The sequence below is a fragment of the Trachypithecus francoisi genome, unplaced genomic scaffold (genome assembly GCF_009764315.1).
Source record: "Trachypithecus francoisi isolate TF-2019V2 unplaced genomic scaffold, Tfra_2.0 Lachesis_group16, whole genome shotgun sequence".
In the NCBI taxonomy this organism is placed as follows: Eukaryota; Metazoa; Chordata; class Mammalia; order Primates; family Cercopithecidae; genus Trachypithecus; species Trachypithecus francoisi.
In genome coordinates this window covers 78,799,266-78,815,271 of record NW_022681461.1, presented here as the reverse complement: position 1 = coordinate 78,815,271, position 16,006 = coordinate 78,799,266, and the positions used below count along the sequence as shown (strand labels likewise).

Genomic DNA, 16,006 nt, shown 5'->3' with positions numbered 1-16,006 from the left:
ACATCTAAAAATTCTCTTTTCTTCATTAGTAATCTCAAAAACATAATTCCTTTATGTACGATTTTTGGTTTCCTATAGCATAACCAGAGAAGCACCAGCACCCTGAAAAAGCCACAAGTTCTGTATTTTATATTTTATTTGGCATTATGAACATTTATTATTGTGAATGGATTTTAGACTGAAGAGTTTAGGTATATTAGTACTAGATTGCCATACAGCTTATTTATCTGAAGTTTTTGTAGTTCACAAATGTTTGAAATTTAATGGTAATAACCAGAAGTCTTCCTTAATGTAAGTTTGTATTAAAATTTCTCCTGATTTGCAAGCCTGATCTCAGACTTTAAATATCTTTCTCTACTTTGGTTTAGCATTTCCTAGGAATTCAAGCTCAGATTGTGTTCTTCTAGGGATTTTCATTGTTTATAAAGTAGTGAGTTTTTGTTTTTGTTAATTATGGTGTATATTTTTCTTAGGAACTTTTAAGCAACAGGAACAATTTTTAGTACTTTTTATTTTGATAGAACACGCGTAGCGGACAAGTTTCTAGGATTATTTTATAACATTGAGTGCCAAGGGCAATTATAGACAAGTTTGGTTCATGTTACAGTCAGTGTTCTGTACTCCCTGCATTTGCTAATAGGAGTAATTTTTGCTGTATAAAACTTGCAAGTTGATACGGTTGGAAGATTTAATCATTATTTACTTCATTTATTACATCTGAGAAATCATTTTTTACTTGATATGTTTGCTGTCTAAATGTATTGTTGAACCACTCTTTGTATATGTATTTACTGCTTTTGTTTAAAAACGTTTATGTGTATTTTAGGACATCCCCTTGAATTTTTACGGAATCAGCCTCAGTTTCAACAGATGAGACAAATTATTCAACAGAATCCTTCCCTGCTTCCAGCATTACTACAGCAGATAGGTCGAGAGAATCCTCAATTACTTCAGGTGACTAATCAGTGTCAGTTTCACAAGTGGGTTAGAGTGTATCACATTTTGAAAAAGTCCATGAACGGTCCTTCCCCGCCTCAAATTCAGCTCTGTATTTGAGAATGGTGAATGTATCCTTCCAAGCTACACTTAGTAGAATGTTGTAATCTGGATAAGTGTACTAAAAAAACAGTTGGGATATAGACGTTGGGTTAAATTAAGTTGACCAAATAATAATAAGTTTGGAAACATTTTATATTTCCTTCTTGGAGAGTCCCAGTAGACATTAATATATTAAAGAATTTGGGTCCAGGCGCGGTGGCTCAAGCCTGTAATCCCAGCACTTTGGGAGGCCGAGACGGGCGGATCACGAGGTCAGGAGATCGAGACCATCCTGGCTAATACGGTGAAACCCCGCCTCTACTAAAAAATACAAAAAACTAGCCGGGCGAGGTGGCGGGTGCCTGTACTCCCAGCTACTTGGGAGGCTGAGACAGGAGAACGGCGTAAACCCGGGGGGCGGAGCTTGCAGTGAGCAGAGATCCGGCCACTGCACTCCAGCCTGGGCGACACAGCGAGACTCCATCTCAAAAAAAAAAAAAAAAAAAAGAATTTGGGAAGCTGTTTAACAAAGAAACTGCCTAACTTTAAATCACTTTTCACAAGCTTATTACTCAGTTCCTTTTTCTTAGGAACTTCTAAGCAATAGGAACAACTTACTCTTAGAAAAAAATAGGTGTGGGGCTTCTTTAATGCTCAGATCACCAAGTATTTTGAATTTTATACAGCATTTTAGTGCCCACTAGTGTGGAAGGTAAAAATATATGCAGGTATACAGAATAAGTTCTGTTCTTACAGTGCCACAGTAGTTTGCTTGTTTGTTTTTTAGCACAGGAGGCTCAGAGCACTTAAGAATTTGAATTTCTTCACTGTTTACTATGCCCAAAAGTACTGCATTTCTTTACTAATGTACAAGAAATCACATCCTTCCAAAGACTGAATAATCCGGAATCACTAAAATACTACGTTTGCAAAAGCGTAGCCTTTTCTCTTAGTGATATTTAGAATTCCTCTGTTCCTGTAGATGCTTAATATCAATGTATTATTTTTCTCTGTCATTCACATCACCACAGCAAATTAGCCAACACCAGGAGCATTTTATTCAGATGTTAAATGAACCAGTTCAAGAAGCTGGTGGTCAAGGAGGAGGAGGTGGAGGTGGCAGTGGAGGAATTGCAGAAGCTGGAAGTGGTCATATGAACTACATTCAAGTAACGCCTCAGGAAAAGGAAGCTATAGAAAGGGTGAGTTTAAAACTTTAAAAAAGTTAGTTCTTGGCTGGGCTCACGCCTGTAATCCTAGCACTTTGGGAGGCCAAGGTGGGTGGATCACCTGAGATCAGGAGTTCAAAACCAGCCTGGCCAACATGGTAAAACCCCATCTCTACTAAAAATACAAAAATTAGCTGGGAGTGGTGGCACGCACCTGTAATCTCAGCTACTTGGGAGGCTGAGGCAGGAGAATTGCTTGAACCTGGGAGGCAGAGGTTGCAGTGAGCCAAGATTGCGTCACTGCACTCCAGCCTGGGCAACAGAGTGAGACTGTCTCAAAAAAAAGAAAAAAAAATTCCTTAGTCACACTAGCCCCATTTCAAGTGCTCAGAAGTCACATGGGGTTAGTGGCTACTATTGGATAGAACCAATGTAGAACATTTTCGTTTACTGGAGATAGTTCTGATGGACAGAGCCAAAATAGAGCATTGCCCAATGGATTGCGGTAAAGATAGTCTCCTCTTAACCCTGTTCCCCCATCTTGTCTTCTGTGAAGCCAAAGGACAAGCAGTAAAGGTATAATTTTATTGCTGTGTTAAAATTCAAGAAGAAAAAGTCTTAGAAGTATATACCCAATTCTAGATTTTTTCGAGTTTTTACTTGTATTTATTTTTTATTTATATTAAACATCAGAACTCTGCTATCCTGATTCCAGTAACCTAGTTTTTATATCGTGATTAGTTATTCTTTTTCTCCCTCATTTTTACTATAAACAGGGAATCGTAGTAATCATAATACTTGCCCTGTCTTATCTTACAAAGGGTTTTGATGTGGAAATCAGATAAAGTGCATATTAGTGTGGCTTTCTAAGTAAGTTTTGAAATTGGGAAGTGTTAATAGTTCCCATTTTATTATTGTTTCTCAAGATTGTTTTGGCTGTTCTGGATCTTTTGCATTCTTGCACAAATTTTAGCATCAGCTTGTCTGATTCCTGCAAAAAAAAAAAAAAATGCTGGTTGGGATCTTGATAGGGATTGCTTTATTCTATAGATGAAATTTGTGGAGTATTGCCATATTAATAATAAGGTTTTTCTATAATTTCTTTCAGTAGTGTTCTGTAGTTTTCAGTGTAGAAGTTGTGCACTACTTTTTAAAAAATTATTCCTAGGTATTTTTATTCTTCTTGATGCTGTTATAAATGGATTTTTCTCTTAATTTCATTTTCAGATTGTTCATTGCTAACTATATAAAAATACAATTTGTGTATATTGATCTTTTATCTTAAAACCTTCTTGAACTCTTATTTATTCATTAAGTAGTTTGTGCATGGGTTCATTAGGATTTTCCATATACAAGGTCATGTCAGTATATTATTAGACTAGCAAGAACCAACAACATCCTTGTTTCTGGATGCATTCAGTCTTTCATCACTAAGTATGATGTTATCTGTGGGTTTTTTGTGGATGCCCTTTATCAGATTGAAGAAATTCCCTTCTGTTCCTAGTTTGTTCATCAGAAAAAGGTGTTGGATTTTGTCAAATGTTTTTTTCTTTTTTTATTAAGATAATCGTGATTTTTGTCCTTTAGTATGCTTTTATTACATTGATTGATTTTTGTATGTTGAACCAACCTTGCATTTCTGAGATAAATTTTACTGGTCACAGCGTATGATCCTTTTTATACGTTGCTGGATTTAGCCTGTTTGTATTTTGTTGAGGATTTTTGCATCTGTTCATAAGTCATATTGGTCTGTAGTTTTTTTGTGATGTCTTTGAATTTGGTGTCTGGGTAATACTGGCCTCTTAGAGTGAGTTGGGAATTACTTTCTCCTCTTCTGTTTTCTGGAAGTATTTATTAAGAATTGGTGTTAATTCTTTGAACAGTTGATAGAATTCACCAGTAGTCTGGGCCTGGGCTTTTCTTTTTGGGAAATTTAGTGATTACTGATTCAGTCTCTTGTTAGTTGTCTATTCTACTTTTCTATTTCTTTTAGAGTCAGTTTTGATGGTTTTTGACTTGAAATTTGTGTATTTTATCTGAGTAGTCTAATTTGTTGGCATGCAGTTGTACATATTTCCTTATAATCATTTTATTTCTTCTTTTGTTAAAGTAGTAATGTTCCTGCATTTATTCCTGATTTTAGTAATTTGAGTCCTAAGATTTTTGTTTTTTCCCTTCAGTTTAGCTAAAGGTTTTAATTTTGTTGATTTTTTTTTTAATGACAAAAATAACTTGGGGTTTTGTTGATTCTCCCTATTGTTTTTCTAGTTTTTTTTTTTTTTAAGTCTCTCTAATGTTTATTTCCTTCTTGCTTGCTTTAAGTTTGTTCTTCCTTTTTTAGATTAGGTTTAGTTTAGATCTTCTTTGTTTAGTTTTAGTTTAAGATTAGATTATTATCTATCTTTGTTAGCATAGATGTTTATAGCTATAATATTCCTTCTGTGTTTATGCTATAGCAGCATTCCATAGGTTTTAGTATGTTGTGTTTTTGCTTTCTTTAATCTCAAAATGTTTTTCAGTTTCCCTTTTGGTTTCTAATTTAATTCATTCGTTATTTAGGATTGTGTTAATTTCTACAAGTTTATGAATTTCCCACATTTTCTCCTTTTCTGAATTCATTCCATTATAATCAGAGAACATACTTTCAATACTTTTCAACTTATTGAGGTTCGTTTTGTGGCTTAACATGGTATTTCTGAAGAATGTTCTATGTATACTGAAGAAGAATATAATGTAGTTCTTACTGTGGCCTATAAATACCTGATAGATCTAGTTTGTAGTCAAGTCTTCTTCCTTAGCTGTTTTATCTATTATTGAAGGTGGGGCTATAGATTTCTCTATTATTGTTAATTACCAATTTCTACCTTTAATTCTCAGTTTTTATTTTATGTATTTCGTGGCTCTGTTCTATATGTTTATAATTGTTGTGTCTTCCTGATCCTTTTTTATCATAAAATGTCTTTTGTTTATAGTAACAATTTTTATCTTAAATCTGTTTCATCTGATATAGCCATTCGAGCTCTTTTTTGGTTACCATTTGCACGGTATATACCTTTTTTGATCATTGTGTCTTTGAATCTTTAAATTGTGTGTTTTGGAGAAGCAGGCAGTTGGATTGTACCCTTTACATCACCTATCCTAGCATTGATCTGGATAAAACCCAGATAACAAATGGATTTTTAAATTTCTTCTCCTTTCATAGATCAGTAGTTATTTGCGATGAATTGGGATTTTTGCCCAAATTTTAAGGGTCATTTCCGAATATAATCTTTTTTTTTTTTTTTCTGAGACGGAGTCTCGCTCTGCCGCCCAGGCTGGAGTGCAGTGGCCGGGTCTCAGCTCACTGCAAGCTCCGCCTCCTGGGTTTACGCCATTCTCCTGCCTCAGCCTCCCAAGCAGCTGGGACTACAGGCGCCCGCCACGTCGCCCGGCTAGTTTTTTGTATTTTTTAGTAGAGATTGGGTTTCATCATGTTAGCCAGGATGGTCTCGATCTCCTGACCTCGTGATCCGCCCGTCTCGGCCTCCCAAAGTGCTGGGATTACAGGCTTGAGCCACCGCGCCCGGCCCCGAATATAATCTTAACAGCAGTCCTCAACCTTTTTGGCACCAGGGACTAGTTTTGTAGAAGACCTTTTTTTCTACCAACAGAGGTGGAGTGGGCGCAGTGGTTTTGGGATGAAACTGTTCCGCCTCCGATTATCAGGCATTAGTTAGGTTAGGAAGTGGGGCGGGGTGGTGGTTTTGGGCTGAAACTGTTCACCTCACATCATCAGGCATTTGTTAGGCTATCATATGGAGCACAGAACCTAGATCCCTCACATGCATAGTTCATGCTCCTATGAGAATCTAATGCCGCCGCTGATACAAAAGGAGATGGAGCTCAGGTGGTAATTCAAGTGATGGGGAGCGGCTGTAATGAAACTTCACACTTGCTCACCCACTGCTCACCTCCTCTTGGGCGGCCCAGTTCCTAGCAGGCCAATGAGTGGTGCCAGTTCACCGTCTGGGGGTTTGGGACACGTGATCTCACTCAAGGTGATTGAGACAATTGAGGAGGGTGACATTTGGCTGAGTTTTTAAAGGCTTTTAAAAGCAGTGAGTATTGTTACAAGTGATTTTTAATAGACTAGGAAAATGAAATTAAGTCGCTAGTATTACCATTTAAAATGCTGTGACTGTTAAGCAGATAAAAATAGAACACTGTCTTTACTTCAGAATGTACCATGTGTTATTACTACTAATTGGTCACCTGGTTTTCTAGTATGGAGTGTTGAATAAAGCAAGGAGATTGAGAGTGATGTTTGATCCAAATGAAAGACATGAGTTGGCATTAATTAATAAAACATTTGCTTTTAATTTACAAATAATTAGATGAGGTGGTTAAACTATACTCCAGGTACTCTCATCCTTATCTTCACTCTTAATATACTAAAAACCATTTGATTTACACATTTCTGTAGAGTCATTTATTTTTAAACCATAACAATTAGCAACTAATGTTTAATTAGGCCAGAGTATTCGCATAATATCTCTTAAGCTTTAACTAGAAAACAAAGACTTTTTTAGGTGATTAGTAAAGGAAAGGGTCTAGATTCCATCTAATCCCTTGGGTTGGGCAGTAAATCCATATTCAGATAGAGATGAATTCATGTAAAATTCTCAAGAGCTTTTTTGGGTTGCAGTATGTTTTTGAGTAATGATCTGTCTTTAGTGCTATGCTGGAATCTGTAATATGTAAGTAAAATTAAATGTGCCATAATTGGTGTGTTGGATTTATATTTTTTTCCTTTTTCTTCCAGTTAAAGGCATTAGGATTTCCTGAAGGACTTGTGATACAAGCATATTTTGCTTGTGAGAAGAATGAGAATTTGGCTGCCAATTTTCTTCTACAGCAGAACTTTGATGAAGATTGAAAGGGACTTTTTTATATCTCACACTTCACACCAGTGCATTACACTAACTTGTTCACTGGATTGTCTGGGATGACTTGGGCTCATATCCACAATACTTGGTATAAGGTAGTAGATTGTTGGGGGTGGGGAGGGAGGGATCTAGGATATAGGGCAGGGATAAATACAGTGCATGTCTGCTTCAATTAGCAGATGCCGCAACTCCACACAGTGTGTAAAATATATACAACCAAAAAATCAGCTTTTGCAGGTCTTTATTTCTTCTGTAAAACAGTAGATAGATAACTTTTCTTAGGTTTCACTCTTTTTAGTGTACTAGATCCAGAAACTTAGTGTAATGCCCTGCTTTATATTTCTTTGACTTAACATTGGTTTCAGAAAGAATCTTAGCTACCTAGAATTTACAGTCTCTGTTTCATGGCAACACTGGATAATGGCTTTGTGAAATTAAAGAATTTTTGTAGCGACTGTAAACAGAAATGCCAAATTATCAAAGGTTAATTGTTGCTGCTTCAAAAATAAGTATAAAATTAATGTGTAAGGAAGCCCATTCTTTCATGTTAAATACTTGGGGTGGGGGGGAGAAAGGGAACCTTTTCTTAAAATGAAAATAATTACTGCTATTTTAAAATTTCTTGATCATTGAATGTGAGACCCTTCTAACATGATTTGAGAAGCTGTACAAGTATAGGCAGAGTTATTTTCCTGTTTACATTTTTTTGTTTGTTTGTTTTGGGGAAAAATTGGTAGGTGTCTAATTACTGTTTACTTCATTGTTATATTGCAGTAAAAGTTTTAAAACAACCATTGCATGTTTGCTTTTGATGTATCCCTTTGTGAAATTAGCACTTTCGGGGCCAATGGAGAAATGCAGCATTCACTCTCCCTGTCTTTTCCCCTTCCCTCAGCAGAAATGTGTTTATCAGCAAGTCGTGAGTCAAACTGCTGCCTTTTTAAAAACCCACAAAATGCTGATTCAGTTCAAAATTAATGCAAATGTTTCAAAACTGGGTTTCTGATATTTGTAAATGTGTTTCTTTATTAGATAAGAGTGTATTACCATTAAAGTCATTAGTATAATATTGCTTTCAAAAAGAGATGGTAGAGAAAACTATAATCCAGCATCTTTTATTGCATTGGAAAGACTGGCAAAATCTTTTGGAAGGGTTGGGAGATGTGGCTGGAAAGTACTTTGGAAAATATACAATCAAGATATCTCATGGCATATTAAAAGAAAAATCTTAATAGCAGTGTTGGCTTTTATTTGGATTTTTTCATCTCAGTTTTTCCTTTGGAATCTCCTTCATTGGCATTGTTATTTGATCATAAACGGGGCAGATGTGTACTTGTTCAGTTTTTCAAATCTGTTTTCCTGAGTATAAATAAGAGTATTTAAAGAAATAATTTGGGTTGTTTTTGTTTTTTGTTTCCTTTTTTTTGTTAACCATCTGATACTAAGATGATGAATTTGCACAGATTTCTCTCTGCATAATTTCTCAATATCTTTAGCACAGTATGGTGATGACTTTCAAGCATGTACATCACGTACTCATAACCTATTTCTTATGAAAATAAATGAAATTGGCTGGGTATGGTGGCTAACGTCTGTAATCCCAGCACTTTGGGAGGCCGAGGCGGGCAGATCACTTGAGGCCAGGAGTTCGAGACCAGCCTGACCATCATGGCGAAAACCCCATCTATACTAAAAATACAAAAATTAGCCAGGCATGGTGGCGCATGCCTGTGGTCCCAGCTACTTGGGAGGCTGAGGCATGAGAATTGCTTGAACCCAGGAAGTGAAGGTTGCGGTGAGCTGAGATCACACCACTGCCATAAACATGACAGGCTTTTTGGACTTTGTATTACCTGTATGTTTTATAATGGATCATGCATAATTTCTCAGGAGAATAAAATGAGAGTTCGTATATACGTTCATCATTCAAGTCAGAGCAATGAATTGGGAAAAGAGGTGGCATTTCTAGTCGGATAATGGAATACTCTCATTTATTTTATGACATTCTCTATCTGCTCAGAGCATAGTGAAAACTGGAAACAGAAAAAAAAAAAAACAGCAGCCTCTTCCTTGGAAAGTGACAGCAGAAGGTGGCATGGAGCTTTTGTTCTTGGACAACAAATCTGGATATACTAAGATTAATAATTATCGGAAGACAGCTCAGGCCAAGTTTTGATCGTTCCTTACAGTACCTTGTTTATCTGCTTAAAGAATCAGCCAAGATACCATAAAGGAAATAGGCTTTTTGTGCCTTTTGCTGTTATTGTTTAATTTACAAACTGTTCTGGTAAATCTCTTAATGTAAGTAGCTCTTTGACTTTGGAATTTCGCATTTGAGGTGTATTGTCATTTTCTTGAAATCTTTTTCTTGTTTAGTTGCTCTGTGGGAAATGTGAGGAAGCCTAAGTTTGTATATGTAAATTTCTTATGCCATCCTCTAGTCAAATTTTTTTTTCATTGTTTAAAAATACTGAAGTGTTCCAATATAATTTTTTCCTGTACTGGATGGCTAGGATTCTAGAGAATTGATTATAAAATATTTTCAATACATCCAACATTGCACTTCTCATTTTTTAAATGATTCTGTCACATAGAATCAGATTGAAAGTTGACAATGCTTCTGTCACTGATACTTCTTTTTACTTCAGTAATTGGTGAGTGTATCACATAGGAGGCCCAGGCACTAGATTGACTTTATTGGGTCTCCTGGTGCTTTTCTCAGTCAACACAGAGATGGGATATTTGCTGGGATGTTAAGGTTAGTGAGGTCTTTTAGGGAATGCATAAAATTTCCACTGTTCCATACTTCTTGTCTGAAGCAGCCAGCCAAAGGCTGCTACAAAATGTTCTGCTGAAAGTAAGCAGTTGCAGGCAATGAGTGTTCCTGACCCAGTCAGTTCTGGTGGATTCTCCAGCCATAAAGTTCAGTTGGCCTCCCCCGTCCACTTTCCCCATTTTTCCTCCTAAGCCAAGGGCTGGCAAACTACAGCTTCGTGAGCCAAATCTGGCTTTTATACCTGTTGTGTGGTCATGAACTAAGAGTGATCTTTACATTTTTAAATGGTTTCAATTGTATATGTCTTTTATCACGTCAGCATTTCAATTTACATTTCAGTGTCCTTAAAAGTTTTATTGAAACACAGCCATGCTCATTTGTTTACATATTGTCTATAGCTACTTCTGTGCTACAGAGGTTTGCTGTTGGATAGCTGCAGCAGACTCTGTGGCCTGCAAAGCCTAAATAATCACTGGCCCTTTACAGCAAAAGTTTGGTGTCCCTGTTCAAAACCGACTAGTCTACGTAGACCTAAGTTATGTGATACTTTTTATTCCTCTCTTGACATTCCTGGATCTTGACTTCAGGTCTCAGCTGTAGTTCAGCTTCCATGTGACCGTCACAGATCTTTACAGAGGAATGGTATAACCCCCATCGTCCACTCACAAAGGAACGTTGTGAGCCTGATGTACTGGCCTAGTAGTATCTAAGTGACTCTTGGATGTTGCTACACTGTTTCTTATTTTTACAGTAGGATAATGAAGTCCATCATGACATTGTCAAAAGCACCTGGCATAGTGTGACAAGTCAACCAGAAAAGAAAAGCCAGATGAAAGCATCTGGAAATTCTTATGGCCTGGGATTGGAGTTGGGGCAACAGGAGGAAGCGTCTTAACTGCAGCTGAAAGAAGAGAGTGGTGGAACCCTGGAGGGAGAAGTTACAGTAATTGGACCTGTTGTGGTGGGTGGGTGGGTAGCTTCCAGAACTGTGTACTTTGTGGATGGGAGGATGGAAAGGGGAGTGATGAGGCTGAGTGAAGGCTTGGATTTGCTAGGAAAAAGATGCTGCACTGTCAGTAACATTTGGGAAACGGCAAGAACAGTTGCAAGTTGGTTGTAAAGAGCCTTCACTGTGGTGAAGTTAGATTTAGAAAGCAGTGGTCCCTCATGTAGGGTTTTCACTTTGGAGAGGAGGCTGGGAGGACCAAAGAAACGGATGACAAGTTTGCTTCCTGTGTGGTATGGTGCTGCAGATACCAACATGGCCTCTGCCGTTGAGCTTGATGTACTGTAACAATGGCCATTTTAATAGTAATGGATCCTTTACAGATCTAACCTAACTTGTCTTCCACGAGTACAAATTAGAAAATAGTATCCCAGACTTCTGCCTCATGCCTTAGTCATACTTTTTTCCATTCTTGTTGCCTTTGATGTATGCACTCCTCATCTTCCTATTCCAGAGCTTCCTAACTCGGCTTGCAGTAGGTGTAGATGTTTAGAGATGGTGATTTTCCTCAGCCCATGAGGTCGTCTTCAAGGCAGCTGGGGAACCTGGGCTCTAACCCCAGGCAACCTCATCTGTTTTCCCAGTGTGTTATACAAGTATCGTGTTTGCCATGTTGAAAATATCAGAAAGCTCTGTCCTACACGTCTAACTAGCTTTCTAAATGAGCTTTGCATAAGTCAGGGTTCTCCAGAAAAAAAACAGGAAAGGAGATTTATTATGGAAATAGATTCATCTGATTATGGAGACCTAGCAGTCCTACAGTATGCTGTCTGCAAGCTGGAGAACCAGGAAAGGAACTGGCGTAGTTCAGTCCAAGATCAAAGGCCTGAGAAGGCCGAGGGAGGGGTCGGGTGCACTGGTGTAAGGCCCATGGTACCCAGAACAGGAGAAAGGGGATGTTCAACTCGAGCAAATTGGCCCTTCCTCTGCATTTTTGTTTGGGCCTTCAACAGAATGGATGACACCCACCTGCATTGGTGAAGGTGGGCATCATCCAGTAGATGTACTCTGGTCTATTGATTGAAATACTAAACTCCTCTGGAAACACCCTCACCTACACACCAGAAATACCGTTTTGCCAGCTCTCTGGGCATCCCTTCACCCAGTCAGGTTGACACAAAACCATCACAGGCTTCTCAGCTGTAAATGGCCCTAGTGTGCTGACCAGGACTGGAACTGCCAGTTGGGTTGCCACCTGAGGCTCCTGGGATGTTTGATACGGATAACTGGATTTGGATGTTGACAGCTTCCCCCTCTGTAAGTTTCAAAACTGTTTCAAAATTGTTTCAACACTGCTTTTGTTTGGCTGCACAATCATGCAAGCCATATCGGGTTTTGTTTACACACAATAGCAGATTTGAGCACAATATATTGCTTCAAAATTCACTGAAAATTTGTCGAGAATATTTGGTGGTGGGACTATGTCTTGGAATAGCTTGGGGGTTTGGTTTTTTGTGTACTGAATGATTTTATGGACCCTGGAGTGATTTTTGCAGCTTAACATTTTAGTTCATTGTAGGCGTCTTTTTTGTTGTTGTTATTTTTTGCATAGGGAGCTGTCAGGCCTGCTTCTGCTTAACAGCATTTTGACTATAATTTTTATACTGTCTTCGGTTCTAAGGAAATTGCAAAGTTACACTTTTTTAACCAATTCGTTACTTCTTAATTGTAAAATATTTTCAGTCATATCTTTAACTGTTGTAATTCAAGATGGTTTTATAATTTTTATACCATATTTGCATTTTTGCAAAGAGCATTGGCAGTTTTTTCATACACAGTTTCACACTTGCAGAAAAGTTGCAGGAACAGCACAAGAGCTCCCACATACCCCACCACCACCTTAGAGAACCTTATAAAATGTTAGCTTGAACCAACATTGTCCTCCAAGCAAAAGGGCCCGATCCAGGTTAACACGCTGCATTTAATGAATCTCCAGTGCACTTTCTCAGTCCCTCTCCCTCCTTGATCTTTATGATCTTAACATTTTTTGAAGACTGTAAGACAGTTGTCTTATAAAATGTCCCCCAATGTATGTTTGGTGTTTCCTCATTCCTACCCTTGGTATGTGTGTTTGGAGGAAACAGAAGTGCTGTTGTGCCCCCCTCGCTGCACCCCATAAGGTGACACAGGGTGTCAATTTGTCCCATCATGGGTGGTGGTCACTTGGACCCTGAGGCAGATGGCGACTGCCAGTCTTCCCTGGAAAGTTACTCTTTGTCCCTTTGTATTGGATAAATATTTTATAGGGAGATGTTTTGAGCCTTTGTAAATATCCTATTTCTCATCAAAATATGGCGCATTCGTTTTAGTATTGTTGTTTCTTGCCTGAATTATTACTGTAATGGTTTCCAAGTGGTGATTTTCAAATTCCTTGTACATTTATTAGTTAACATTGTCCTGTATTCTTACTCTCTTTCCCCTCATTTATTATTTGTACCTGTATGGACTTTGATTCCTATTTTATTCGATGGTGGATAATCCCTTACTGTCATTACTTTGATGTTGGAATTGTCCCGGGTTCTGTGATTGTGTGTTTTCTTTTTTTTTTTTTTTTTTTTTTTTTAGCAGAGACACGGTTTCACCATATTGGCCAGGCTGGTCTTGAACTCCTGAGCTCAAATGGTCCGCCTGCCTCAGCCTCACAAAGTGCTGGGATTACAGGCATGAGCCACTGCGCCTGGCTGATTGTGTGTTTTCTTAAAGCTGGCTTCAGTGTTTCAACATGCCATTACCCTCTGAGTACTTCCCTACTTTCTGGCACAGTAATGTGTTCCAGGCTCTTGTACTTCCTGTGCCCTAGTGCTGGAATCAGCCATTTATCAAAGAGCTCTAGCTCCCCTTAATGTAGATTGTATTTAGAAAACAAACCCTTGTTCTAGGCATGCTCACTGCTATTAAAGAGTCTCACTGCTCCCAAGCCGTCTAAGTGGACACACAGTAAATACATACTTATATTTACATTTGATACATAGGTTCTGAAAAGGGAGTTCACTCTGGTACCATTAATTCTGATCCAATGCCATAAGGTTCAGGCTGGGCATGGTGGCTGATGCCTGTAATCCCAGCACTTTGGGAAACCAAGGTGGGCGGATCGCTGGAGTCCAGGAGTTCAAGGCTAGCCTGGGCAACATGGTGAAACCCTGTCTCTACGAAAAATACAAAAATTAGCCAGGCATGGTGGCGCATGCCTGTGGTCCCAACTACTTGGGGGGCTGAGGTGGGAGGATCACTTGAGCCTAGGAGGTTGAGGCTCCAGTGAGCTGAGATCATGGCACTACACTCCAGCCTGGGTGACAGAGGGAGACCCTGTTTCAGATAATACAATAATAATGCCCTAAGGTTCATTCTATCTTCTCCCTTCCCATATTTCTAATTCCTTCCAGGGCAGTGAGAAACTTGGCTCCCATTATCCTCAAAATAATTTCACCTTCCCTGAAGGTAACCAGCTCCCTGCAGCACTCTGCTCCCTTTCTTGTGCTTAGCTGCCACTAGGCCACTTTCCTGCACAGCTGGGGCATTTGTATTTGACGTGGACTTGGAAGTGAAATGTGTTTAGATTTCCTAGTGTGGCGCTCCTATGATGGAGCTTCTAGGAAAGCACAGCTACATGGGAAAGGAAGGGCCTTATTTGTTCTGCTCCAGTTGCTGTTCCACCAGAAGGTTACCTCCTACTTGGAGTTTAGGACCAGAGTGTTTTAGGTGCTTCTTGTGAGAGACAGGGTTGGGGATTGGGGAAAATGCAGCCTCACAGGCTAGGCTGGTAGTGCACCCGCCCCCTACCCTGGCATTGTGCCCTCCTCTCTGTCCTGGCACATGTTGCTGCTCTGATTCATGCATCCCATGAACAAGGAGCAGTTGCCATGTGGTTTGGAATTTTTCCCACCTCCTTTATGTTGCTAATTTTTTTATATACAAAATATGGCCCCTCTTACAGGAAGCCTTCCCATGACCCCCTTTTCCCCTCTAATTTGGGCCAGGAACTCCTCTGGGTTCCCTCAGCTGCTTTTGAGTGTCTACCATCAAAACCCTGAACTGGGATTGTCTGCATTTGGTGTATCACTGAAAGCACTGAACGAGAGAAAACTGGTGAGCTCTTTCAAATTCTGGACTCTGCCTTTCATCTCTGTGTCCCCAGAACCTGGTGAAGGGCTGGACCAAAGGAGATGCTGAGGCATCATTGAATGGATAAACAGACAATGAACAATAGTTGAAATACCTTTTGTCATCTTTCTTGCGGCCCTTAGCTCCCTCTTTACCTTTTTCAGAACGCTTTGGTTCTGAAAGTGGCCTGAGAAGATAGTCAATGAACAGTGCCTGAAAGGCAGCTCTGTTTTTCCTTCTTCAGCTCCAAGGACCTTTCCACCAGGTTCTGAAAGACTTGACACATAATGCAGTGAGCTGGCTGGTGGTGGAGACTGCAGGGTTCTACTGACCAGTTCCAGATGGGCGTGCATCTGAGACTTAGTTGGAGAGCACACTGACAGCTGCACTCCCACAAAGCCTGTGCTGAGGCCAGGTCTGTGTGCCTGGGTTTGAACTTGGAGTACATCGGGCCCTGATTGTTATCTTGACAGCCACATCAGCTGGGTGACCTCGGCCAAGTCAGTCTACCTACCTCTGCTCTTGTTTTCTCATCTGCAAAATAGAGCTGCGGATGCCTGCCCCAGGTCGCTGGTGGAGATCAAGTGAGAGAGTGGATTGAGAACATCTTTACAAAGGCCAGGATTGTTTTTTGATGTGGGTGCCAACTGCCTACCCTGTAGTCAAAGACCGTCTGGGAAGAGAAGTTCTCTTTGCCTTTCTCCCATGACGAGCGTGTTGCCGAGTTATTTCCAGGAGCGTGGGGTGAGCCTCTTTGATCTCAGGGTGCCATTGCCTTCCCTGCTTCACTGTGATCGGCTCAGCGTTCCCAAGCGGCCAGTGGGCTTCCCACTCAGCTGGCCAGCACCGCCCAAGCATTTGGCGTTTGGAGAACAGAAAGTTTTTATTTTTATGAGCTGTTTTTTATTTTTATGGCGCTTCATTGTATTGAGCAGGCTGGTCTTGAACTCCTGACCGCAAGTGATCTCCCTGCCTTGGCCTCCCAAAACTG

General features: G+C 39.6%; 1 protein-coding gene across 2 annotated transcripts in view; it reads left to right on the top strand.

The window, feature by feature from the left end:
* Positions 1–9,682, top strand: part of RAD23B (RAD23 homolog B, nucleotide excision repair protein) — a 49,458-nt gene extending 39,776 nt beyond the window's left edge. For both annotated transcript variants that reach the window (XM_033237889.1, XM_033237888.1), the window contains 3 exons: positions 827–954; positions 2,070–2,240; positions 7,009–9,682. In XM_033237889.1, the coding sequence (XP_033093780.1) occupies positions 827–954; positions 2,070–2,240; positions 7,009–7,122 (413 nt within the window). In that variant the 3' untranslated portion in view covers positions 7,123–9,682. The remainder of the gene's footprint in view (positions 1–826; positions 955–2,069; positions 2,241–7,008) is intronic.
* The last annotated feature ends 6,324 nt before the right edge of the window (positions 9,683–16,006 follow it).